General features: G+C 37.2%; 2 protein-coding genes across 7 annotated transcripts in view; one reads left to right on the top strand and one right to left on the bottom strand.

The window, feature by feature from the left end:
• Positions 1-21,037, bottom strand: part of ttll3 (tubulin tyrosine ligase-like family, member 3) — a 36,812-nt gene extending 15,775 nt beyond the window's left edge. For 2 of the 4 annotated variants that reach the window (XM_079884574.1, XM_079884575.1), the window contains exons 1-2: positions 20,861-21,011; positions 1,453-1,485 (exon numbers count right to left, since the gene is read on the bottom strand). The gene's annotated coding sequence lies outside the window, so the exon portion shown is untranslated. Of the gene's footprint in view, positions 1-1,452; positions 1,486-20,860 lie in introns of all 4 variants that reach the window. The other 2 variants (XM_079884573.1, XM_079884576.1) reach the window with 2 other exon arrangements.
• Positions 127-26,739, top strand: slc4a8 (solute carrier family 4 member 8). Of its 3 annotated transcripts, none has more exons than XM_079884560.1 (25): positions 270-398; positions 9,853-9,934; positions 10,044-10,205; positions 12,265-12,400; positions 12,748-12,908; positions 14,722-14,910; positions 15,538-15,623; positions 16,773-16,930; positions 17,016-17,103; positions 17,274-17,420; positions 17,502-17,602; positions 17,802-17,976; positions 18,099-18,232; positions 18,630-18,875; positions 19,037-19,142; positions 19,735-19,896; positions 19,996-20,109; positions 22,083-22,244; positions 22,345-22,596; positions 22,691-22,759; positions 22,848-23,021; positions 23,339-23,470; positions 24,110-24,222; positions 24,436-24,544; positions 25,311-26,739. In XM_079884560.1, the coding sequence occupies exons 1-25, from the start codon at positions 354-356 to the stop codon at positions 25,320-25,322; spliced, it is 3,315 nt and encodes a 1,104-aa protein (XP_079740686.1). In that variant the 5' UTR covers positions 270-353; the 3' UTR covers positions 25,323-26,739. The 3 variants fall into 3 exon arrangements, with proteins under 3 accessions (XP_079740688.1, XP_079740686.1, XP_079740687.1); XM_079884561.1 differs by having other exon boundaries at positions 24,113-24,222; positions 25,311-26,738; XM_079884562.1 differs by lacking the exon at positions 24,436-24,544 and having other exon boundaries at positions 127-398.
• The last annotated feature ends 813 nt before the right edge of the window (positions 26,740-27,552 follow it).

Raw genomic sequence — 27,552 nt, 5'->3', positions numbered from 1 at the left:
TTTTTCTGTAGGTGCAAAACCGCATCAATCGAATTACAGCTTCAGCAACAGTCCCAGTTCGAGCTCTCTGATTGGCTGGACGACATATGATGCTGCCACGGTCTGTACCTCTTTCCAAGTCCTGGAGAGCGCGCGCCTAACAACAGCATTAAAGTGTACACAGGACGAGTGCGTGTGTATCCCTCAACGTGTTTCAGACGGGATCAAGAATAGGCTACTTAATGTCTCCCGCTCTAATCCTATATATGCATCAATTGATCTGGAGTTTCTCAATAGGAACTGTTATCTGAGCCGCGTCGCTGTATTCTTTCTGTGGAAGCTGCAATCGACTCTGCTTTAAACCGGAGTTAACCATGCCTGCCGAAAACAGCGACCAGGAGAGCATGCTGAGCTATCAGGTAGTTCAATTATTTAATACGAATTTCTCCCCGTATGTCTGGGGGAAGGCTGATGGGCGTTCTTGCAGAGGGATCCGCACTGTCATTTTGTAATGGGTTGAGTATGAGAGCGCAGGATAGAAATAGCACATAAGTTTATTGCACATGTCTATTTATTTGGTTTATTCCTCCAGTAGGCTATCTTAGTATACGGTATCTGCTGTAGCAAACAATCTGCAGTGTGCTGTTGTGTATCTCACTTACCATATTATGTCATAAATCATAAATCAAACCTAAGATTGCCTTTTAATCTCAAATGGAATAGCCTACAAACACATCCGGGCGCCCCATTAGTGCAGGGATCAATAGTACTGTGTGTTCCCTCTCGCCCCCATTGCCACAAATATATTATCGACGCTGCACTTATGGTGTATAATTGCTATTCCCTTTAAAAGCAGACCGTTCCTAATTTTTTTTTACATGTATAGATTTTAACAGATTATTATGCGATATTATCTCATTGTGCTCCGCGCGTGGATGTGTATTATTGCAGCGTTACAGGCACGTGCTGCAGCAGTATTCATATTGCCAGGGACAACAGCTCGCATCATTCGTTTATTATTCGCGTCAATTGACTTTGAGCTTGTCTTGGGGAAGGCGTTCTTGCGGAGGGATCCGCACTGGGTTTTTGCAATGGGTTGAGTATGAGAGCGCTGGATAGAAATAGCACATAATGTATAATTTACAATCCATTATACTAATGCACCAAGAAGCTGCGCGTATAGCATCGTAAATTGATTGAGAAATTAAAGCTTTCAGCATTTGATAGGGTTGCATCTAATAGGATTATTGTGCAAAATATGGCTTCCTTTGGGGCGCTCTTACTGCCAGTGTACCCCGTTACCCTCAAATGACCTTGACGCCATCCTCTCTCTCTCTCTCTCTCTCTCTCTCTCTCTCTCTCTCTCTCTCTCTCACACACTCACTCTCTCGGCAACAGTGTTATTGGTGCAGTTATTCAGCGCCAAAGTAAAGGATTAATTCACCCATAAATAAAAATCCATCTTTTACTCACCCTCATGTCATTTCAAACCCGTCTGACTTTCATCTGTGGAACAAAAAAGGAAAACATTTGAATAATATATTGGTCACTCTTGTACATACAGTTACAACAAACTTAATGTGCACTTGAGCTTTAAAAAAAAGATGCAAAAGTATCATAAAAGTCACCCATATACTTGTGTGCTACATTCCAATTCTTCTGAATCCATACAATGGCTTTGTGTGTGCAACGAACAGACAGAACAGTCATTATTGATTGATTTCCCTTTCAAGTGGGTTATTAACAACTACAGCTGGATCATTGAGTCAGATCAACTGATTCATTGATAAAATGTGTCTCAAAAGAACATTTGTTGATAAATCTGGCATTGCTGCTTCTCTCATGAATGCGCCAAGGAAAGTTAGAGCAATTGTCAAGATTTTAAGCGAATAATAACTTAAAAGATTTAGAATATACAATAGCATACAAGTCGTATGAATTAGTTTGATAACACTTATTTTTTTGGGTGATCTATTCCTTTCAGAAGTTTCATAACAACTGCTTGATGGATTCAAAATGAGACAAAAAGGGGAAAAGAATATTATGTAAAATAAAATTATGAGAATAGAGTTTACCCAAAGGTACTTCTGAATATGAGAAAACTTTATCATCCAGTGGATAGTGACTGAGATAAAGAGCATGTGTAAAGCCTCAGAGAAACTGATCGATAGTTTTTCCATTTGTTGAAAAACGTGTGTTTATACAGACACTCTAAGTAGAGAGAGTGAATGTGAGCAAACCATTCAGAACTGTCTGCCTTTTTTTCCACACATCTGACTTGACTCAATATGTCCATTACATTAATTGCAGCCTGAAACTTTCCAGATTTCTTTTCATACGTCAGTTGTTTTTCTAGAGAAATACTATTTCTATACCTATGATCCTGCGAGATTTTATGTAATGCATTCAAAAGATCATTTCGATCAAAGATTTAACATGAAAAGTTTTAAAACAGATTTTTTAAACACTAATGAGCACTAATAAGCTAAATAACAAAAACGGTCATCTTCATTCTTCATTTATGATAAAACTACTGCATGCTTACAGTGTCAATTTTGCAAAGATAAATACACCTGTGAACTGTGAAAAAATATATATACTGTGTGTGTGTGTGTGCGTTTGTTTTTCTATCCTGTTGGGGACTTCAACCTGAATGCACACTGACTTTAGGTCCCCATGCGGAAACAAGCTTATAAATCATACAGAATGAGATTTTCTTTTAAATGTAAAAATGCAAAAAGTTTTCTGTGATTGGTAGGTTTAGGGGTAGGGTAAGTGTAAGGGGATAGAATATACAGTCTGTACAGTATAAAAACCATTACGTCTATGGATAGTCCCCACAAAGATAGCGAACCAATCAAGTTTGTGTGTAAATAAATAAATATAAATATACAAAAGTATTGGGACACATCTCTTAATTATTAAATTCAAGTGTTTCAATTAGACCCATTACCACAGGTGTATAAAATCAAGCACCTAACCATGCAGTCTGCATTTACAAACATTTGTGAAAAAAATGGGTCGTTCTGAAGTGCTCAGTAAACTCAAGCATAGTGTGATAGAATGCCACCTTTGCAATAAGTCAGTTCATGAAATTTCTCCCCTGCCAGATATTCCACTAGCAACTGTAAGTGGTATTATTGCAGACGAAGTGTTTAGGAACTCAGCCACGAAGTAGAAGACCTCATAAAGTCACCAACCCTGATTCCATAGCTGATGAGTTTTAAACTTCCACTGGCCTTAATATCAGCAAAAAACCTGTGTGGCGGGAGCTTTGTGGAATGGGTTGCCATGGGCGAGAAGCTGCAAGCAAGCCTCACATCACCAAGTACAATGCCAAGCATCGTGAAAACGTGTTCTGTGGAGTGACGAATCTCGAGTTTGGGTTTGGCGGATACCAGGAGAACATTTGGCTACTTGCTTGACAGCATTGTGACAACTGTAAAGTTTGGTGGAGGAGGGTTAATGGGATGGGGCTGTTTTTCAGGGGTTGGGTTTGGCCCCTTACTTCTAGTGAAAGGAAATCTTAATGATTCAGCATACCAAGACATTTTGGACAATGCCATGTTTTCTAACTTTGTGGGAACAGATTGGCGAAGGACCTTTTTTATTCCAGCATGACTGTGCCCCCGTGAACAAAGACATGGTTGAATGAGTCCATAAAGACATGGTTGAATGAGTTTGGTGTGGAAGAACTTGACTGGCCCACACTGAGCCCATGACCTCAACCCCATCGAACACTGTTGGGATGAACTGGAACGGAGATTGCGAGCCAGGTCCAACATCAGTGCCTGACCTCACAAATGCTCTACTGGACGAATGGGCAAAAATTTCCACAGAAAACCACTCCAAAATCTTGTGGAAAGCCTTTTAAGACAAGTGGATGTTGTTATAGCTACAAAGGGGGACCAACTTCATATTTAGTAGAATGCGATGTCATTACAGTCCCAATACTTTTGCCCATGATGATATCTCTTTCTATTCAAGCCCTTTATATTTATTATTGTAAGAAAATCTTTAACAATGTTCTGGCTTAGAGATACATTGCCTTTAAATTTCCAAATTTTGTTATCACTATCTGTCTAATGCTGTGCTCTCTTCACGCCTTTCAATGTCTCTCTTTCTCTCATTTGGTCACTTTTGTTTCTGACTGTCATTTTTTAAAGAGATTTCAGAGAACATGAATAGTTACATAAGGTACTTTGCTTACATCCGTTCAATTTTCTTTGTCTAGGGTTTAAGTTTAACTGAAAATAATGCATGATAGTTACACCACCATTATATGTGACACTACAATAGCATTAGCCTCTTAATGTATATTTTAATATAATTATAATATAAAATAATAAGAATCTTTAATATGGTTGTTCAGTTCTGTATAAACAAAAATTTGAGGAATTCAAACATCCAGCAGTGACATATAATATTTCCTTCAACTGATGAATACAAATATAATGTGACCATAAAAAAATAAAAAAATACAGAGACACCATTACAAAACATATTGTCCAGGTTTTATGGTACAGTGACGATATCAGACGATAGGTAATACCATTGCACTTGAATGGTACTCAGTGATTTAATCTCAATGGCATTTTACACTGTACTTCAAAGAATACCATGGTATTTCCTTTGACTGACATGCCAAAACATATTATTAACATGGTACCATGTACAAGTGCATGGTAATACCATGGTACTTTTTTATTACTGCTGCATGAACAAGTACTCACACATACACATACACTGTAAAGTCTGTGAACTAAAGCCATTGTTATGTGCTATTTGAGGAAAATCTTGTGTATTTTGAAATAAAAACACAAAAACTTGTCACACACGGTAATACAAATGCACATATTGTTATGCAACCACACATAAACTACCCTTTGTTTTAAAAAAATATGCCCCTGATGAACATGATGTCATACAAAATATTATTGTGATAGGAAGGGTGAGATGGTATTGACTAATGAATGAGTCATTCTCACTCTTACCACAATTCTTTAATTCCTAGTCTAAATACTGTTAGTACATGGAGAGTTACTCATACTGCAGGGTTGACCATCCCTCCCAAAAGTATGCTTTTAGTGGTTTATTGAAAAATTAAAAGTAATCAATCAATAACATACACTCTGCCCCTCACTTTCGAACAACATAAAGCAATCACTTCAGAGAGGAAATTATGTTATGGTTTGTGCGTGTCTACTGTATGTGCATGTGTCAGTGTATCTGTGCAGGCAGACAAGAGCATCTGGTAGTGGCAGGGGTAGTGGTCTGTGTCAAGATTACTAACATAACTGTCAAAGCAATGTGCTGGAGAGCGAGTGAGGAAGAGGAGGAGGAAGAGCAAGAAAATAGCCCATGTGACCTTTGAAGGCAAAAGGGCAATATACATGTATACCCGCAGCCTAAGCGACACATGTGCACCAGCACACACTGTAGTGTCCTCTATAAACTAGGAATTATTTATTAATTATATTTCTGCCTCCGAGTAATTTTAAGTTTAAAATTAGAAATAAAGTGGGATGTACAGTCACACTGTGCGAAATAAATATATACTCTACTGTTCAAAAGGTATTGTGGAAAAATATTTTTGTGGAAACTGTGATACATTTTTTTTTTCAGGATTGTTGATGAATAGAAAGTTAAAAAGGACAGCGTTTATTTGAAGTAGAAATCTTTTGTAACATTATAAGTCTCTTAACTGTTATGATCAATTAAATGCATCCTTGCTGAGTAATAGTATAATTTACTGGCCCAGTCACATTTGTGAGATATGAAGTCACAATGTGGGCTATAAAAATGACAAGAAATACATTTCTGACTTTCTGTCTCGCAACTGTTTTCATAGCTCACTATTGCAAGATAGAAGAGAAATAAAGTCGCAATCAAGGTTTCCATAAAGTACAGACGTTTCTTGTCTTTGATCAGGGACTGTATAATTGTTGCCTGGTGATAAGGAGAGGTAAGAAGAGGTCATTTTGCCAGTGGAAAATCTCTTTGTGAGTGACACACATACTGTACACACAGACAGGTAACTAGGTGACACAGGAGCGGTCTAGTCAGCTCAAGTGTTCTGTTATTATTTTGATTAGGGTATATGCTCATGTCAGACCAATAAAGGGAGAAAGACAAGGAGAGATTGAGAGAGGAGGAGTAGGAAAACAGTAGCACAGAGGAGATGATAAAAAATTAATTAATATGTTCTGATAGCTACATCTCTATTTTCTCCTGCCCCCTGGGTAAGTGTTTTAATGACAATAACTACTCAGATGATTCATGACAAGGGCAACATGGCAGTCTGAATGAGACATTTTATGACTTCCCTCTGTTTAAGACTGTAATTTAATTATGATTAGGATTGCATAACAATAGAATAAAACAAAGAGAAAGAGAACAAATACACTGATAAACAACCAGTTGATTATTGAGGTTTACTGTATATTTATCCAGTCAATTTAAAATAGGCCTATATTTCTACTATTTTATATACATTTAAAGTCATCCATTTTAAAGCACTACCACTAAACATTCACAAAAATACTTTGGCGGTTGCTGTAGCCTACAACACATAGAAGTGAGGTATATTCATGTCACATTGCAGCCATGTAACATCTATTACCTGGAAATGCATGTTAAAAATATTATTAGGTTAGGGAAGCTAAGAAACTTTCATCATTTTATGCAATTGTTCTTAAGCCTGTAATAATTACTGTTCTGGAGGACCTTGATAAGATGAGTGTAGGATAATTATATATTAGTTGGGATGTTGGAAACAAGACGGATCCTCTAAAATGGAAAACTACTGGTGTTTTTGTTGTGACACACAATGTAAAGAATGACCTCAATGCTGATCCACACACAACTGTCAATCAATACCTCACAGATTAAACATACAGAAGCCTCAAGCTAAAACAGAACAGAGCAACATTTCCAAGTATTGCAGTCAACAAGTAATGCTCTCATAGATCATTTTAAAGCAAATGGGTTCACTCAAGGAATCCTTTCACTTGAATCTATTATTATTGTACTGCACTGTTTAGTCCGTGAGAATATCTGCACCTTCTGATTTGCTTTTTTTTTTTTTTTTTTTTTAAGCACAAAATGTTCAGATGGATTTATTTGAATTATAGGCTTGTGTTCCTGCAGAGGACAGACGTGAAAACACATTGATGAATCATCTCTGTCATGGAAAGATAGCAGCATCCCAGTGGGATATATTTCACACACGCGTACATACACACACACACAAACAGAGACAAATGTAAAGAAGGAAGTGAAGAATAGGAAGCCAAATAAATATCAGTGGCCTCTGTCTGTTTAGAGGTACTGGGCACAGGCAATCACAAGTCAGGCAAGAAGATCTTATGCTTATATAGGCAAGTTTATTTTATATTACTTTATTTAATTAAATGTGCCACTGAGCATCTATTTTGGATGTCTTCATAACATAACAAAACTGTCACAGGATCTTGCAATATTCATCTAGCCTACTGTAACGTTACATGTATTATTTTGTGTCATAGGTTTCCAGAGTCAATCAGTTAAATTTTGACCAAATATAAATTTGCTTTTAAAAACCAAGCAAATTTATTTCACAAAAATGTTGCCACACACAACATACACATAAAGTGTAAGAAAATCAATAACAATGATGAACAAGTAAGGCAAGGCTATGGCAGTCCCAAACTAGTTTTAGTTAATAAATAAAATTAGTAAGTTGGTATGAGCCATCACGGTCATTAAAAACATAGAAAATAACAAAATAAGTGAAAATAAAGTCGTATTTTGGAAACTACAGATACCACGGTAAATAAACAATACTAACATAAACTATTAATTCAATTTGGACACTAATCCTGATTAATAGAATGAACATCATACCTGCATCCTTCCCAGACATATGTACCCGTTACTCAATTTATTGGAACTTTTTGGTAATACTAATACAATGAATTACTAATTTACAACGTCTACGAAGTTTAATGCTCGTGATTTCATAGCGGAAGCCTCCGCATTTGCGAGGCGCGTGCACACTCAGCACGGTATAAACATCTGACTGGACAGGACAGTTAGTTTTTTCTGAGGTGAGAGACTTTTTACTTCATAACAAGAAAATAACGTTAGAATAATTACACTGACATAATGTCTGACAACATCTCATCTGATAACAGATAGTGATGAATTAGGACAGCGTGTTTTTCTCAGGCACCATACATAAGTGTTTTGATGTGTTTTGTCCCACACGGCCTCCCATATAGAGACTCTAGAGCATGTGTCAAACTCTGTCCTACAGAGTTTAGCTCTAACCAGCTCCAAAACACCTACCTGGAAGTTTCTAGAATAACCCTGAAGACCTTGATTAGGTCATTTGTGTGTTTAATTAGCAATGGAGCTAAAACCTGCTGGACAGGAACTGAATTTGACACCCTTGGACTCTAGAGTGAAAATTGTTAAAACTACGATGAAAGCTTGTGAAAGTTTTAATTTGGTAATATTTTTAAGTTGCCTCTTTTAATTTATCTGATTAAGGGTCAAATGGTGAAGAAAAAAATCGAATTATCTTTTGATAAAGATCTTTTTATTAGCAGTCCTGTGATGTACTGTACTGTAAAAACCTTTTGTAACTTTCATAAATGAAATTAAATTAAAAACATACATGTGTTTTAAAGATCACTTTACTTCTAATAAGGGTCAGAGAGAAAGTGGAAAATGGCAATGTAAAATTAATGTTTATGTTATAAATTATGACTATGCAACAACAACAAAACATGACAAGACCTCATGGAAATAAAGTAGGTGACTAAAAATTGTGATTTGAACCCTTGAAGCTTGATAAGAAAGCAGAACAACACAACTTTGCTTAGAACAGTAAATGTCAGCTTATTCATGCCCAGCCCTGTAAGTCTGTTTTTCCCTCAAACACATTTATCATCTGAGCACTGCTCAAAGAAAGGACCCTCATATGAAATGCTGTTGTCTGATAAATTCAGATTTAAATTAATTGTGTGTGGCCTAAAAGTAATTTACAAAGTACAAAGGGAATGGAAATTATACTTCGGACTGAGGGGACCAAGTTTACCTTTTAAACTAACTGCAATAATAATTGACAGCCATTCCTCAATACAGCCCAACCCCTTAATACTCTGATCACCCACTACGCCACCTTAGGAATACACCTATGGATATGCCCGCCCAATAAAAGTGGAGACGGCCAAGTTCGTTCTCACCATATGAGGGTGGAGACGTGGATAAAAACAAATATTTTATTTCAATAATCAGAAAAAACTGAATTGTCTAGATAAAAACAAACTCAACTTCTGATAATAACAAATTACGTGCAAAATGAAAAAAACATTATTAATGAAAAATAAACAAAACAATATCAATTCCTTCAAAAATTCCTGACACAACACAGATTACAGACCAAGTAAACAATACAATACATTAAATATGAAGACAAATACAAAACCAAAATTTTTCAGGGCAAAGCAGTTAAAGCTCCCCTCCCACCCAGACAAGGCCAGGACTCCTAACAAATCACACAAACAATCTTGCTTTATTTGTGGGGACCATGTATTTCCACAAAGATGGTGAAACCTGAAATTAAGAATACATAGTGAATAATATTAATATGTGAAAATGAAAAGTTTCAGCATAAGGTTGAGGGGATTAAAATGTATATAAACATCAGAAATCAATGGGAAGTCCCCACAATGATACGTTTGTGTGAAATCCACAAATAGAAAAAACACAAATAAACAATAGGCCTACTGTTTTTAATGAAAAATAATTATTTAGTGTTAGGAAGTCTATGGTACTGTATGTACTTATTTACACACTCATTTTACTAAGTAAGCATGTGTCTTTCAGAGGCCTGATGAGGAAGCAGTGGTGGACCATGGTGGCACCAGCTCAGTTCTGAATATCCATTATGAGAAAGAAGAGCTAGAGGGTTTGTACATAATCACACACACACATTCAGTTATTCATGTGATATAGCTCACAGCTCAATACAGTAATATTAACTGGAAAAAAAATCATCCCTCTATCACTTTTCTCAGGTCACAGGACTTTGTTTGTGGGTGTGCGGATGCCCATGGGCAGGGAGTCTCACCGTCATCACCGGCCACACAGCTCCAAACACCGCAGGAGATCTGAGAGAATGAGGGCTGAAAGCGTAACTCAGGAAGACGGGAACACAGAAAGTACCTCAGCGTCACACGGTGAGAACAACAACAGCCTGGGTAACAAGTCAAGCAATCGCTTGTAGGTTTGTTCGCAGGAAGGTGAATCTGGAGAATTAAATGAATTATATGTGATATTGCTTTTATAAAGCAATCAAGTGGAAAATAAGTTAGTTAATACTGAGTAACTTACACAATATTCCCAGTTACTTTATATATTTTCGCCAAGCATAAACCTGAAGGGGTTTAATCTCAGATAACAACCGGCTGGATGTACATTATCCCGCTTATTACATGGCTACTTGCCATGTAAGTGAATAAATTAGACACAAAAAACTCATCTGAGTTTAAATTTTATATTAGCTCTTTAAAAACAAAGCTTCCGCGGAGAGAGCAGTTGCTAGCGCGGCAAGTTCAAACTAGACGGACATTTAAGGGATACGGTATACAGTCATACCACTTATTACACAGCATTTCGCCTCATAAATAATTATGGGGATAGAGATATTTATTTCAAATTCAACTTTTAAAATCTTACCTGTTTGTTATCCTATAATCCAACCGTGTACAAAACAACAGTCACAAAATGGCAGCAGCTGCGTGTGTATGAAACAAGATAGAGCGAGTCCACAATACTGGATGGTATAATTAAAGGGGGAGTGAAATGCTATTTCATGCATACTGAGTTTTTTACACTGTTAAAGAGTTGGATTCCCATGCTAAACATGGACAAAGTTTAAAAAATTAAATTGTACGTTTGAAGGAGTATTTCTGTTCCAAAAATGCTCCTTTCGGTTTGTCACAAGTTTCGGAAAGTTTTTTTCGAGTATGGGCATGTGTGACGTCAGATGTAGCGGAATTTCCTTATACGGGTCCTAAGGGCACCTCTCCGGGAGGACGCGGGCGCGCGCGCAACCGTAGACCAGAGAGAGAAGAAAGCGAAAGCAGTACGCCCATCAAAGCGCTCTGCTCGGCTTTAGGGAAGTCAATGTCACCAAAGAAGTGGGTTTTTGGTTGCCAGGGCAAGACATCCCTGCACAGATTCCCAAAGAACCCAGCGCTAAGGGACCAGTGGATGGAGTTTGTTTTTTCAGAGCATCATCAACGGAGGTTGTGCAAGACTGTTTGTTCCCTGCATTTCGACGATGATTGTTTTATAAACAAAGCCCAGATCGACGGATTTGCAGATCGTCTAATGCTTAAGGATCGAACAGTCACAATGATAAAGGTTCGCGGTCGTGCGTTGGAACCGGGCGGTAAGTAAAACTGTTGAACAAATGTCTCTGTGTGTTGTTAGCTCGGCGCGTTAGCACAGCTTTAGCTTCGCCCACACGGCCCGCCTCCAGCTGCTCGTTTTTTTCTGGAAAGACTCGGTACAGCCTATCTTTCTTTTATAAATATAATTAAACTATAGACTTTTTGGAGATATGAAGGATGCAATACTACTCTATAGGTACTCAAGATTAACAGGAGATTGAGTGAAAATGAGCATTTCACCCCCCCTTTAAATAACTGTACACAAAATATTGATTCGAATGAGTTTTAATATTTTATTAGCTCACCAAAAGCAAAACTTCCACGAAGAAAAACCGCTCCTAGCAAGCGTATAGCGCTGCTGACTTCAGTAACCCGGATGAGCCTGCGTTATCTGTTTTCAGCAGTTGTTATCTGGGAATAACATACTGGGCGTGATTGACCAATCAGAATCAAGTATTCCACAGAGTCGTGTAATAAACTGTCAAAAATGTAAGCCATTGGGATAGCAAACACAGAGAGTCACTGAAAATCTACAAAGCTAAGAAACAGATTGACAGATAGTTAAGGTTAAATGAATCTTTCCGAAGCACAGGGTATCAACTGTATCATAAAAAGGTTCATTACCCTACTTACCCTGCATCCTCTCAGCATTATCCCCTTGAACCCTCAAATTCTAAAAGCATGAACTCATATTTATGACAACAAACACTGAAAATTGCTCCGGTGAGACTTTTGTTTACTGTGCTTCCTTCCTCTGTTTCCTCTCTCACAGTGAAAATGAAAAAGTTTTACAAATATACTCTTGTCTGTGTCTCTCATTCTTCCTATCTCTCTTTCTCAGATACTCCATCCCAGAGGGTTCAGTTTATTCTGGGCACTGAAGAGGATGATGAGCATGTGGCACATGAGCTCTTTACAGAACTTGACGAAATCTGTGTTAAAGGTGGCAAAGATGCGGAGTGGAAGGAAACTGCTAGGTAAGAATATGTTTCTTAATGTCAACACATCTCCTATCCTGCAACAGGATATTCAGTGCTAAAAAGTAGGTTAACTCAGGGGTTTTGAATCTTTTAGATGGCACAGACCCCAAAATATGAACATCCACATGCTTGGGACCCCCATCTTAATATTTAAAAGGCAGCTATTTATTGCCATGCATAAATACCCCATTTATTGTATAAAATTATATTATAAATATGTGCAAAATATTACTTGGAAAATATTAAATATCTATTACGTTACATTATTATGTTCTTTTTGGTACTATACTACTCAAAGTAAGAGACTGTCTATGTGAGTCTCTTTTTTCTTTAATACTTCTCAGGTGGCTAAAATTTGAGGAGGATGTGGAAGATGGCGGGGAGAGGTGGAGTAAGCCATACGTAGCTACACTCTCTCTCCATAGCCTGTTTGAGTTACGAAGCTGCATCATAAATGGAACTGTCCTATTGGACATGAAGGCCAACTGTATCGAGGAAATTGCAGGTCAGTCAGAAATCAGTGGGTATGGTGCTTGGCACGTTTAACTGGGAAAGGACGAACTTTAACATTGAAAATATATAACACATTACACCTTTTTTAATGGTATTGTTGTATCAGATTAACAAAATGTCAGTATATTAAATGCTTGCTCAACATGAATTTGACTTAAAGAGGTCATATTATGCCCTTTTGCAAAGTTTTAGTTTTGGGGTCTTCTAGAATAGCTTTACAGGCAGTCTGTCAGTGACGCTCTGTTTAGTTCCGGTCTCTATGAATCGCTTTGATTGGTCAGCTGGACCAATGTTGTGATTGGCCAACCACTTCGAGCGTGTTTTGGAAATGTGACACCCCTTACCATAACAGCATCTCTTGGACATGGTGACAACACACTACTAAGGCAACTCAACCAGGCTCCGCCCCTTTTTTGTGTATGCATTGGGCAGGAATGATTTAAATAAGGAATATTGTGACAGAGGAAAACTCAAAACTCTATAATCGAGGCGTTTCAGGGAATTCAGAAACAGTGCTCACTGATATAAAGAATAACTCTCTTTGGAGTGACTTTTTCATGCTCAAACAGCATACTAAAGAAAGTTGAAAATGTAAAAAAGCATAATAGGTCCTCTTTAACACGATCTGATTGAGCCTGACAAAGTTATATTTATTCAGTACACATTTTTACTGAGGAAAAGTACAGCAGTGTGACAAGTGTTTGTCCTGCAGTATTTTAGGCCCACCTGTAACTTCACACGTACTGCAACCTCACACTCCCACTCATGCTGGTGATAGACAAACGCAAACACTCATTACATCCATAGGTACTTAGTTTGATAAAAGAGGTATGGCTGTTAGCAGCCCTTAAATGAAAGAAGGAAAAATTTCGATTAAAGGTTAAATGTGTAAATTCTTCAGTGTTAAAATCTCATTTAATGTGCAGAGACAACTATAAAAGTTGCATTTGTTAGGTTGATTTTTAAAAGAGTGTAAAAACTGTGGCAGTTCTTTTACAGTTGTGCATGTTTGAATGGCTTGAAATGTCCACTACATAAGTTGGGTCTGGACAACCTGGGATGCGTTTCCGAAAGCCAACTATGGTCGCAATTTCCGTCGTTACCAACAGAGTTCAATGGAAACTGCAATCATAGTTGTCCTTTTGGGAATCGCACCAGAAACAATAGTAATATTTGCAATTCCGTTTGGTGCCACTAGTGGCACTCATTACACACATCACTTTTCAGATAACAATAGACAACTATATTTAATTTAATCATTAAAATTTAAATATCACATAGAAGTCAGCAATAACTGTGAATATTTGAGTCAGAAGTTCCCATCAAAGTTGGCTGCAACCATGCAACAAAGTTTGAATACCTAATTCATACATGGGCCATTAAAGTCTAACATACTGATAATTTAACCTGTGTCTCAATGAGGCATGACTGTTTTGATCAATGTTGCAGCAGTGGTAGGAACAAGATTAATGCCGGAGAAAGAGAAGGACAGGGAGAGCCTGAGAGATTAATTACACTGTAAAGGTTGGAGCGGAGGAAAGAAGTGAGTGATGCAGATTAACAGTGCTGCATCAGCTCCAACTGGAATTGTGGGAGGTTTCAAAGAATAAGAGAATGTGAGAGTTAGTAAAAGTACTGCAATATTTAGCATGCTGGAATACAACATTTTCAGTCCTAAATAGGTTGATCATCATCACCATACAGTGAAATCTTGAAAAACAAGACATTGTCACTTTAAATTATTTAATATTGTTCTGTATATACATTGTCTGATGTACATTTCATGTATAATTTGTTGTGTGTAGATTTGGTGCTTGACCATCAGGAGGCAGCTCATGAACTGGATGACAGTGTAAGAATGAAGGTTCGAGAGGCACTTCTGAAGAGGCATCATCACCAGAGCGACAAAAAGAGGAACAACCTGCTGCCTATGGTCAAATCCCTCACCGAGTCTGGCAGGAGACAGAGTGAACCTCACTCTATGGATAAAACGGGTGAGCTGAACTGCACATTTTACATGTGCATTATAAAGGAATATTTTTGGTTAAACAACCTTAGCTCTGTGGATAGAATTAAATCATTCTGATTTCGTAAAAGGTGTGTTTATAGTAATGCATTTACAAAGGAAGTCAATTGGGCTATTGTTCTGAAAGATACCACAGGAGAAATGCAAAGCAAATTTTTTTTTCTGTTATGAATTATTCTGTAAACAGAATGTCCTCATTCAAATCATTATTTGGTGGTCGGAACTACTTCTGGTGCATTAATGACGTCCTGTGTGGTATCCTTGTGGGTATTATATGAAAATGAACTGGTTGACTCTGTTTGCATGCTCATGATTGGAGATGAAAGAGTGGATATAACTTGGTTGATAAGTGATTCTAACATCTCAGTCTCATACTAACACCTAATATTTAAGTTTTATTGTTATACTTTCAAACATTTTATTTTATACTTTTATGATCTTTATTTCAGAACTATAAATTTCCATTTTTAATTTTAGATTACTCTAAACACATTTATTTGGTATTCACTGGGGAATAATGCATAACTGATTCATGTGGTATATTTTAGGATGCTGTGGATATAAGATATTTATCATGTTTTATTGTATCTCTCAGGTCCTGCCACCTCTCCTCAGCCTCCACCTACAAACCCAGATGTAAAGAATAGTGTAGCACCGGATAATGGCCAGGATCTCACCAAGGTACTTGAACCACAACATCAAGACTAATTTGGAAGATACATTTTTATCAAACTGCAAATAAAAAAATACCAAATAAGAGATACACACGTTTGTGGGAATAAAAATGTACACAATATCACTAATGTTTGCTATGCAAACTGTGTATAGCAAATTCAGACAGAGCGTTCTATGGCCTCATTCTATGGCATTCTGTTTACCCCCAGAAATTAAGAAAAAACAATTATGTTAAAAACCTGTCCTGCATCCTATTTTCAGAGAAAACAGATCTAGTAAAATGGATAATTTGTGAAATGGACCGGTCAACAAAGAAATAGTATAAAAAAAGAGAGGAAAGATGGTGCAAGTGCAAGACAACCCATTGAAACAAGCAGGTTCAATCTGTTTATTTCTGTTTCTATTCTGATTGCGCACTGGAGGCAGGCAATGTATCGATTACCAAGAACCTCTGGGACAAATGCACCCACACGTACACACAAACACTGTCATCTGGTGATCCTTAGAGGTACTGCAGCTTGTTTGTGTAATGTTATGCTACTGATCAGGAAAAAGGAAATGAACTGTAATGAGCCAGATGTCAGACATTTAGAGTGACTGTGAGGATGGCTGAGAGGCGGCCCCAATCAGATTACACACCTGCTGTTCTTCAATCTAACTGTCACCCTGACTGAAACGAACAGTGACTGGAATAGCCACTGATAGAGTTCTACATGAGTTATTTATATATTATAAATGAAATAAAGTTGAAGTAAAATAGGAGAAAAAAAAATATTACATGTAAAACATAAACGTTGGAGCTGATAGCCTCATGGGCAGCGCTCTGACATGTTGTGCGGTTGCACTTCGGGTGACCCGAGATCGAGTTCTGGGTCGCGGACCTTTCCTGATCCCACTTTGCTTCCTGTCTTCACTATCTCAATAAAGGCTGAAACACTTTTGCCCTGGCAATTATATTAGAAATAACATATGTTTAAGTTGAAGTGCTAAATTAATAAAAATTAAATAAAAAATAAGTTAAGCTAAAATACTAGTAAAATGGAAAAGGATTTTTTAGTACTGAAAATAAATAAATGAAAATAAAAGCTATGAATACGTACTATAATAGTATATAAATAACACAAAAATAACACTGCAATGATTCTCTTTCCGTAGGTTGACACACATTTCATGAAAAAGATCCCAACTGGGGCTGAAGCTTCTAATGTGCTGGTTGGAGAGCTGGACTTTTTAGAGAGATCCATCGTTGCATTTGTTCGCCTGTCTCCTGCTGTACTGCTCACAGGGCTCACTGAAGTTCCCATTCCCACTAGGTATAAACTGTTTGTTTGCAAATGCATGCATGGAGCTGATAAATCCACTGCAACAGAATGATCAAAATCATTCTTTACTCTGCAGATTCTTGTTCATTTTGCTTGGTCCAGATGGAAAAGCCCAGCAGTACCATGAGATCGGTCGCTCTATGGCCACCATCATGACCGATGAGGTCAATGCAGAACTAGACATACAGTGTATCAGTATCATAGCATTTTCTCATTGGATATTAATGCATTAACCCCAGTCCTTACGTTCTCAGAAACACCATTTTGTAGATTAAATTAAAACTTCTAAATTCTTCTTTTCAATTTAATATATTTTCTTTCCTCTATCATTTAGATTTTCCATGATGTTGCATACAAGGCCAAGGACAGGAATGATTTGTTGGCTGGTATTGATGAGTTTCTGGATCAAGTGACAGTTTTGCCTCCAGGAGAATGGGACCCTTCTATACGCATAGAACCTCCTAAAAGTGTCCCATCACAGGTATGGAAAAACACACTTTTTAAAGTGAGGCTTAAGTGATTGATTATCTGTTGTGATGTATCTATTTCTCTTTCGGAATAGGAGAAAAGAAAGATGCCGGGAGTGCCGAACGGAACAGTGGTTCCTGTTGAGGAAGAGCAGCATGGGGAACACCATGGACCAGAACTACAGAGAACTGGAAGGTGTGTGGGTCAGGTTTTAACTAGGCCTACATTTTGGGAACCAGATATCCTCACCAGGATATTAAAACCAGAAATCATCAGAAACCAGAAAATATAACAAAAGCATATTTAGTGGATAGAAATGTTACGAGTTCAGTATGGAAACAATAGAAATTTGTGGAAATATATATTTCTCTCCTTCTCTTTACTCTCTCTGTAGGCTGTTTGGCGGACTGATTCTGGATGTGAAGAGAAAAGCTCCATTTTATCTGAGTGATTATAAAGATGGTCTGAGTTTGCAGTGTGTAGCTTCTTTTCTGTTTCTGTACTGTGCCTGCATGTCACCTGTTATCACGTTTGGAGGGCTTCTGGGAGAGGCTACAGAGGGACGCATTGTAAGTACGCAAACACGCACAGTTTTGTTTCTGTGTGGTCTATTAGGCAAAGTCATGTACAAATATGTTTATAATGCAAAACACAGCAGTCATGTGTATGTGTGTGTGTGTGTGTGTGTCAGAGTGCGATTGAGTCTCTGTTAGGAGCATCTATGACTGGAGTAGCATACTCTCTGTTTGCTGGGCAGCCGCTAACTATACTGGGAAGCACTGGACCCGTCCTTGTGTTTGAAAAGATTCTCTTCAAGTTCTGCAAGTCAGTACAGACCAGACCAAGTATTAATAATATACATCTTTAATTATTAACTAATCATTCACTTTCTTACCCAGAAAAAAAATTAATTGGTTATTGTGATTTTAATACATTTGTTAAAATAATTTAAAATAATTATGTATTATATATTATATACAAATTAATTAATAATTCTTAAATGATTAATATTAAAATATTGTATTATTCTGTTATAGTCTAATAATAATTTTCTTTTAAAAACATACAGTTCATTGTAGCGGATGTAGAATATATATTTACAATATATCTTCTATATCAATTTAGTATTCATTTATTCATTTAGCCTCACTCCTAATATTGTGCCATAAATATATCATAGACAATCAGATCTTAACCCACTCTACTGTTTCTGTCCCTGTAGAGACTTCGACCTCTCGTACCTGTCCCTGCGTACTTGTATTGGTCTGTGGACAGCTTTCTTGTGTCTGATTCTTGTTGCAACGGATGCCAGCTCCTTGGTCTGTTACATCACACGTTTTACAGAGGAAGCTTTTGCTTCGCTCATCTGCCTTATCTTTATTTACGAAGCACTGGAGAAACTTTTCCATCTTGGAGAACTGTACCCGATCAACAGACATGGCAACCTGGACAAACTAACACTGGCCTAGTAAGTATATAAACTCATATATACAGACACCTATGCAAGTTGGATCTCAGGAAATATCCTGGGTTTCTAATTTTGTGTTCTTAGATGTTAATAATTAATTAAGACATCAATGAGAAATTAAGACTGGAATACCTGTTTGTGAACACACATTTTACCATCAGCTGTAGGTGTGCAGAGCCTGATAATCCCAGTAATAAAACACTAGAACTGTGGAATCAGTGGAACGTCACAGCCTCTGCAGTGCCATGGAGCAACCTCACTGTAACGGTACTTCAACCTCCCACAATCCTTACACACAGTCTAGTCAAACTACTGAAAACTAAAACATTCTTAAAACATTCTTACATGGTCTTTCCTTAAAAGTACACTATGTCATTTTTTGTTTAGCTGGCTGATACAACAACAGTCTAAGACTTACTTTTACTGGCACCTACTGGTGTGGATGCATCATCATGCAAAAGCAACTTTTGCAACTCACGCTTTTGGTTAGACCACTGATATGACTAGAGTCTAGACTAGACTAGGTGATTTTGATCATACCCTGTATATGTCTTTAAGTGTAAATCTTAATAAGACAAAAGATTCCTTTAAATGTAATTTATCTCACTTTTAACTTCTCAACAGCCTCACATTGTCATGTACATCATCTTACATCATCATGCTGTGAAAAGACACACAATATACAGTTGGAGGAGTCCTGTTATTCAATTCTCGTCCCATTACTGCAGTGCAATGTTATTTCACAGTGTAGTCTCACACAGATCGCATTTAGTGCTAATCCTATTTTCACAACTGAGTCAGCGTCTGGGCTGCCAGTTCAGTTAAATATGAGCCAAACTTTGTGTGTGTTTGTGAGTAGGAGTGTTTAGATCTCCAGGGGCAGTTTATTGGATCGACGTGTGGACACCATGGTCCCTACACCCCTGATGTTCTCTTCTGGTCAGCCATCTTGTTTTTCGGTACCGTTTTCCTGTCTAGCTTCCTGAAACAGTTCAAGACTAGCAGATACTTCCCAACACGGGTGAGGCTAAAATACTGTTGTTGCATATGTTTTGCATACACTGTGTGATTTTGTATACAATAAATGCAAAGTGTGTATTCATTTGTTTTTGTGATGTAGGTACGGTCAGTGATCAGCGATTTTGCTGTGTTCCTCACCATTGTTTTCATGGTCCTGATTGATTATATCATTGGAGTTCCATCCCAAAAATTACAAGTGCCCGACAAATTCAAGGTAGGAATCAATAATCAAATGTGCACACAAACACACACACTGGTGTTTGCATATTTAGCCATATAACGCTGTATGTATTACATTTGGTAAATGGCTTTCTAAGGATTTAAATACTTTGATTAAAAATACTGGTATACTGTGTAGGACAGTACATGTCTTCTGCCCCCTGGTGGAATATCCATGCTCTTCAGGAAGGACTTTTAATATAATTTCCAAAATGTCCTCCTCAGTATCATGATCAGCATCCCTTTTACTTGAAAATCTTTGCAGTTATTACTATTTCAGAAATAAAATGTATATACTGGATTGAAGTAATGTGTTCATAATATTCCACACAATATATCCATACATATTTGAGGTATATTTATTTTAATCCTAATAAAAAATAAATAAAAAATGCCAAGCCAATCAAAATAAAAAGTGGTCATTGAATAATTTAATCATTAAATTAAACCGAAAAACTGAAACATATCTTTACCATATAATTTTTACTATAACTTTTGCTCATTTGTTTATATATTTATATATGAAGCCTGTTCTATAATAATTCAAATCTCACATTTTCAATATATGATCAAATATAAATTGGACAAATAAACCAAAATAGCTGCTAATCAAATTGTTACCCATTGGTACCCAAAAGGAAACATCTGTGCGGGGCAGTAAAGAGGAAAAGCTCTCCTGAATGCTTTGAGTTCTCTAAGTTCTTTCTAACAGCTCTGTTTTGGAAGCTTTTTCATTCAAAGCTTACCTTACAGTCATGAATGCACTGCTTCAGTCTTCAGTCAGTTATTTTCTGTCCAATCATAATCCACAACAGTCCTGTTTTTGTGCAATTTGTTCACATCTTGTTTCTAGGAACATTTGTTCATATGAGTAGATTAGAGTGGCACCCCTGCAGTGACAGATTAGATGATAAGACAATGCTGAGTCTTGGAATTGAGTTTATACCCCAGGCTAATCCAGATACATGCGCTGTGTGCGGACAGTGATTTATATGAACAATTGAGCTGGACTGATTCATAGTTAACACATATTCCTCTATTTAGATTGAATTGGGGTAGGTTGCCAGGTCTTTGCCCAACCCCCAATTACATGGCTTGGGACTCTCACACACATACACACACATTCACACCTACGAACAATTTAGCATCTCAATTTAATAGCGTAATATCAATCTACGCTATTGTTTAGGGCCAGTAAGATTTTTTTAGGATATGAATAATATCTTTTTTAACATATAAATACTTTTATTAAACAATGACGCAATAAATTGCTGAAAATTGACCCTAAATACTTCTACTGTAACTTGTGATGTTTCTGAGAAGATGGAGAGTAAAGATTATTTTATGCCATGTTCAATTGCCATAACAATTCTCACCTGTAAAAAGCCTTCACATGCTTAACTTGTAATTACAACGTGTAAACTCATAATTTTCTGAGAGCTACGATTTGGACCGATCATGACATCAAAGTTCCATGCGAGTGATTCAAAAGTATACAGAGCTTTATTTACGGTAATTACAACATGGCTTGAATGCAAAGGACAAAGGACAACACCAGACAAAGAACATAGGAAAATCCATGCACTATAGATAGAAGATATCAAGGGGCTAACAAGGGACAGGTTATGGTAATTAATCACTATAGCAACAAACAAGGATAACCAAGGAAACAAACCAGGGAGCTAAGGAAACAAGGCAAACACAGGAACAATGGGAGTGGAAAATACATATCAAAATAAGAGTCCTGAAACAGGAATCGTAACAACTACTTTGTGACAAATCAGCATTTTAAAATGATTTTGTAAGGATCATGTGACGCTGGACAATGTGTTAGTTTCATAAGGTAATACTAGCAAAGATATATAAAACTCTATATAAAAGTCTGCCTCACATAAAAAAGGATCAGTAATACTATGGAGAAAGTATGATTACTGTGCTATTTTGTTAAATTTCTCCTTGTGTTTACAGCCCACACGTGATGACCGGGGTTGGCTAATTAACCCCATTGGTCGAAACCCATGGTGGACTGTGTTGGCTGCCTCAATACCAGCTCTTCTCTGCACCATCCTCATCTTCATGGACCAACAGATCACCGCCGTCATAATAAACCGCAAGGAGCACAAACTTCTAGTATGTATATTTTTTAAAGTAGCCTTTACAGAGGATGTGTGTGTGTCTCTGCTGATCATATGTGTGTGTGATCAGTATGTGCTCTATTTCCTCCACACAGAAAGGCTGCGGGTACCATTTGGATCTTCTGATGGTTGGAGTGATGCTAGCCGTATGTTCTATAATGGGGTTGCCCTGGTTTGTCGCAGCAACCGTCCTGTCAATTTCCCACGTCAACAGCCTGAAGCTGGAGTCTGAAAGCTCCGCCCCTGGAGAGCAACCTCGATTTCTGGGAATTAGAGAGCAAAGGCTGACTGGTCTGGTCATTTTTCTACTGATGGGCTGCTCTGTGTTCATGACTGGGGCATTACAGGTACAAAATCTGTAGTTACATATAATATGTGGCCTACTTAAATGAGACATACTTAATGTCATTGCATTAGATAACAAAATATCTTGTTTTACAGTTCATTCCCATGCCAGTTCTCTATGGTGTTTTTCTTTATATGGGCGCCTCATCTCTGAAAGGCATTCAGGTAGAGACATTCATCTGACACTAAACATAGATGTGTATACAGTGACATGTCAGTTACTTGTCATCTTTCTCTGTCCTGTTTTGCTCAGTTCTTTGACCGTCTGAAGTTGTTTGGCATGCCAGCGAAGCACCAGCCAGACTTTATTTATCTACGTCACGTTCCTCTGAGGAAAGTCCACCTGTTCACTCTAACCCAACTTACCTGCCTTGTGCTGCTCTGGGTCATCAAAACCTCCCCTGCCGCAATCGTCTTCCCTATGATGGTACGACCCAAAACAAAGTACATACTTTTAATGTTAGGGGTGTTTAAACTTCCTTAACAATTTAATACTAGAATAAAACGTTGCTTTTTTGTACATTTCTAGTGAACACTGGTGTGAAATAATCATTATGTGTATTAGTTTACATTTATATATTTGACAGATACTTTTATCCAAAGCATTCGAAGTATACAGTACATTTTTATTAGTTCATGCATTGCTTAACTGTTTTAGCCACAGGAACAGTGATAAAGGTTGATTTAAAAACTATGGGTGTAATATAGTAATAACAGTGGCATAAGTGTGTTTATTTCCTGCAGGTGCTGGCATTAGTGTTCATCCGTAAGCTGCTGGACTGTTTTTTTTCCAATCGGGAGCTTAGTTACCTTGACGATCTGATGCCTGAGAGTAAGAAGAAGAAGCTGGATGATGATTCCAAAAAGGCAGTGGAGGTTTGTGAATCATATGCAGAGTTTAATAAAGCGAAGGGTATCCAAACAATCAATATTTTTAAATCCATCCAGGTAAAAGGACATACACCAAGTAGTAATAGAAACACTACTTTCTATACTATGCAGTATGTATAATGTGCATTGTTGTAAATTTCTTTATGGGCAGAAAATGTAACATTTAACATTTTGCCAAAAAGATACAATATACAACATAATACTGAATCCCACAATGCAAAGTGCTCAACAAAACTTTCCTTTTCAGGGATAACAAATTAACCGGAAGTAGTTATGGCTATCAATTTGATCCCTTCTTGACTCATTTTTGAGCAAAATTTTTACACCATTTTGGATTAACAATGCAACATAATAAAATTAAAAATATTTTAAAAAAATCATGAACCACTACTATTTGAAATGTTTATTTTTCACTTATTTACAGTTCCACATACTATTAAATTATTAAACTATTAAATTATCAGTACCCAGGACTCCACCCTGAACAACCCTAACATGATCTTTCAAAAAAAATCAGGCTATTTATGCATGTAAACTGAAAAATAATACATCAACCCAACCTTGCATTGTGGTTTGTCACATGTAATACAATGAAGGAGGCTGTATGTATGTGTTTATGAGTAGCAGGAATCACAGGAGATGCTGGTGGATGACTCTGACAAATCAGAAGACAAAGACACAGTGCAGATCCCATTGGAGAGCAAACCTCTACACTCACCTAAAACACCAGACCCCAGGTACCACACTGCTATCAGAAGCTCTATGCAAACACTGTGGCTTCCCGTAAACCCTTGGGCCCCGTCCAACAGTCAGACTCACAAAATAAGCTTAGACACCACAATGTCCACTGTGTATCTGTGAATGTGTACGTACTAACACTCACCTTTCTGTTTGTCCCCTTCTCCTGCCCTCACCCCTCCTCTCCTCGACTGTGTCCACCTGTTGTCCAGGAACGATCCCTCTGATATTAACATATCTGATGAAATGTCTAAAACCACTGTATGGAAATCCCTCAATTCCAATCAAAAGGACACACAGCGTTCAAGCACACATAAAAAGGCAAGGACTCTCTCTTTCCATCCTTTTAAGTGTTGGCTCCTTGAATTTCCTTTCTTACCCTTGTGTCTAATACTTTTCTATGTTAAAAGGGACCTATTATGCTTTTGTACATTTTCAACTTTCTTTAGTGTGTAATGTTGCTTTTTGAGCATGAAAAAGGTTTCCAATGTTATAAAGCACAAAGGCCACTCAAAATAGAGTTATTCTCTGTATCAGTGAGCACTGTTTCTGAACTCCCTGAAACTTCTCGAGTCTTGATTTTTCTTCTGGGAACGTACACGTCACAATATTCTTCATTTAAAAAATTCCCCCCTAAGGCATACACAAAAAAGGGGCAAGGCCTGGGTTAGTTGCCTTAGTAGTGTGTTATCGCCATATCCCAGAGTTGTTTTTTTCCACCCCGGATCTAACGTGGTTATGGTAAGAGGCATGTCATTTCCAAAACGTGCTTAAAGCAGTTGACCAATCACAACACACTGGTCCAACTGACCAATCAGAGCACATTGTGCTTTTCTGAAGGAGGGGCTTGAAAGAGACCGGAACTAAACAAAGTGTTACTGACAGACAGGGAAGAGAGGTGCCGCAATAATGTAAAATATGTGAACATTTAAGCATGAAAACCTATTCTAATAGACCCACTTTAGAACTTTAAAAGGGCATAATATGACCAGATGATTGTTAGATAACAAACTGGGTTTTAAACTGCTAAAAAGTTTTGTTGGGTGATTTTATCTTTCTTTATCTGTGTGTTTTTCTCTTGACACAGGAGGTTCCGTGAAGTAACTCCACAGAAAGAAGAAATTACATTCTTGGCGTCAGTTGTCTGAAATTCAGCTGACTTAGAGAAGCGGCCATGTGCTAAAAACACACAGATATTAGTTCACTCCTTTCCACTGTTTCTCACACTGTTTATGTATAGCTGTGTGAGATATATTGGTGTGTCAGTGTGTGTATGTGCATATGTGCAACATATTCTCCTACCAAATCCAGGTTCTTTTTAAGTTTTAGCTGAGTTTTAACAGACATATAGGTCTCTGTGCTGTGCTGTAGTGTACATTTATTTTTATTTAACTTTTTTGTAATTGTCTGGTTCTCATTTTTGAATAATAGAGTTGTTTAAATGTTCTCATTTTAAGTATAATACTTGCTATAGATATTACTGTATATGTGTGCTTTGTTCATCGTCTAAACATACACAATAAGTATGTGTGTTTAAGCCAAATGGCTGATCAGAATAATAACCTCAGTTTGATCTATTTTTGTGCCAGTATAAATAGCCATCAGTTACATTAGACCAACATGGCCATGAACCAAATTAGTCCTTATTCAGTAGACAGACTTGTCTATTTTTATTGAGTGTGTTGTATTGAAACGTGTTAATATTGAGCAATAAAAGGCTTCTATGTGGTTAGGTCACCAGGGACACTGATGGATAAGTATGAACTCTGTTCTAAGTGTTTTTACCACCATTTCAAAGTCTGAAATGACTGGTTGAAATTTCGGTTCGATGCACCATCTAAATGGCTTTTAGCTCACCGGTCATTTGAGGCACAAGGGTTGAGGGTAAACTGGACTTTTCAGGCTTTCATTTGAAGACCCTTTCTGGTCACAAGTCCCAGTAATAAGCCATCTCCTTATACTACCTCCCCACACTTTTAAAACTCCCACAGTAGTTTCTGCACTGAAAGAGGTAAAAATATGTTTGTGTTTTTAACCTCAGTGAAATAACACTTTATTTACAGTTGCACTTTGTGTAGATATATACTGATATGATTTTATATTTTAAATGGAATTATTATATAGAGTATAACAGTGTGATACAATTATTTTAAGTAAAGAATTTTCTTTTTTTATATAAATGTATTTTAATAAAAATTAGTTGAGCAGGTACAGTAAGCCACTGGCTGTTAATATGAATGGGCTACAGCTGTACTTTGCCTTCAGATGATAAGAGAATGTCGATATTTAATTCAGAATGTAAACTCATATTTGGAATGTTGAGGAATGAAGAAATTTCCCAGCTTGACATTGAACTACTAAATTCTCTTTTTTTTTTGTCCCCTCCATGGCTTTCTTGTTTACGGAAATGTTGTCGTTGACTTGATTGTACATGTTATCTTAATGCTGGGATGTGCTCAAAGAGAATGTCTTTCATTCCAATAAATTTGAGATTTTATGAACGAAATGAGCCTGTTAACAGTTGTGTATGTGTCGTTTTTTTTGTGTGTGTGTAAATATTTTCTTGAACAGCATTACATTTTATTCAGTTACTAAATTAAGTGATGCATGAATTCTTTGGTAATGTTTTGCATTTTGCAACTGAAAATATATTTTTAGATAAGAAATGAATGTGTAATACATAAATGAGTATTAAATTGGATATTAAGTTAGTCAATTCCATTTCAACCATAGCTTGAGCATGTACTCCTCATGTACAATTGAAAATCCATCATCATATTGATTTTCTGCTTATGCTGATCCACCCCAGTATAATGTCATTATTCACTTCACTTTCACTGCATTTATATTCCTGTATATCCATCTTCACAATAATTTAACCCAAAGTTATTTACCCAATACATGAAATATTTCAGATGTGTTATTTCGATTAACTCTCCATTAATAGACGTCAGGATGATACTAATGTAGAACAAATACTGTGTGACTTCAAAGAATTGGGAAGAAACTATGAACTAAAAATACATGATTATCTGACTAGAAGCATCCCAAACTATCCAACCCCCGCTAAATTTCACATCTCAGAGGTGACTCATGTCACTGACATAGATGGTCTTCACAAAATCTGGGAGTCAGAGGGATTTAAGGCTCATGGTAATGATAAGAAGTTCTCGTGGTGGAGCCTGAAGATTGATAACGAGAGTATACAAGCAGCTGAGAAGTGTTATCTGGAGAAGGTGTTCCCAAACAGATCCAAAGAACAAACAGAAAGACAGGAGCCGGTCCTCCATAAATTCACCGCATCACCTGCATTCCACATTGACGAATCA

The sequence above is a fragment of the Squalius cephalus genome (assembly GCF_949319135.1).
Source record: "Squalius cephalus genome assembly, chromosome: 10".
Taxonomy (NCBI): domain Eukaryota; kingdom Metazoa; phylum Chordata; class Actinopteri; order Cypriniformes; family Leuciscidae; genus Squalius; species Squalius cephalus.
Note: the sequence above shows the minus strand (reverse complement) of the source record. Positions and strands in the feature narration are given on the sequence as shown.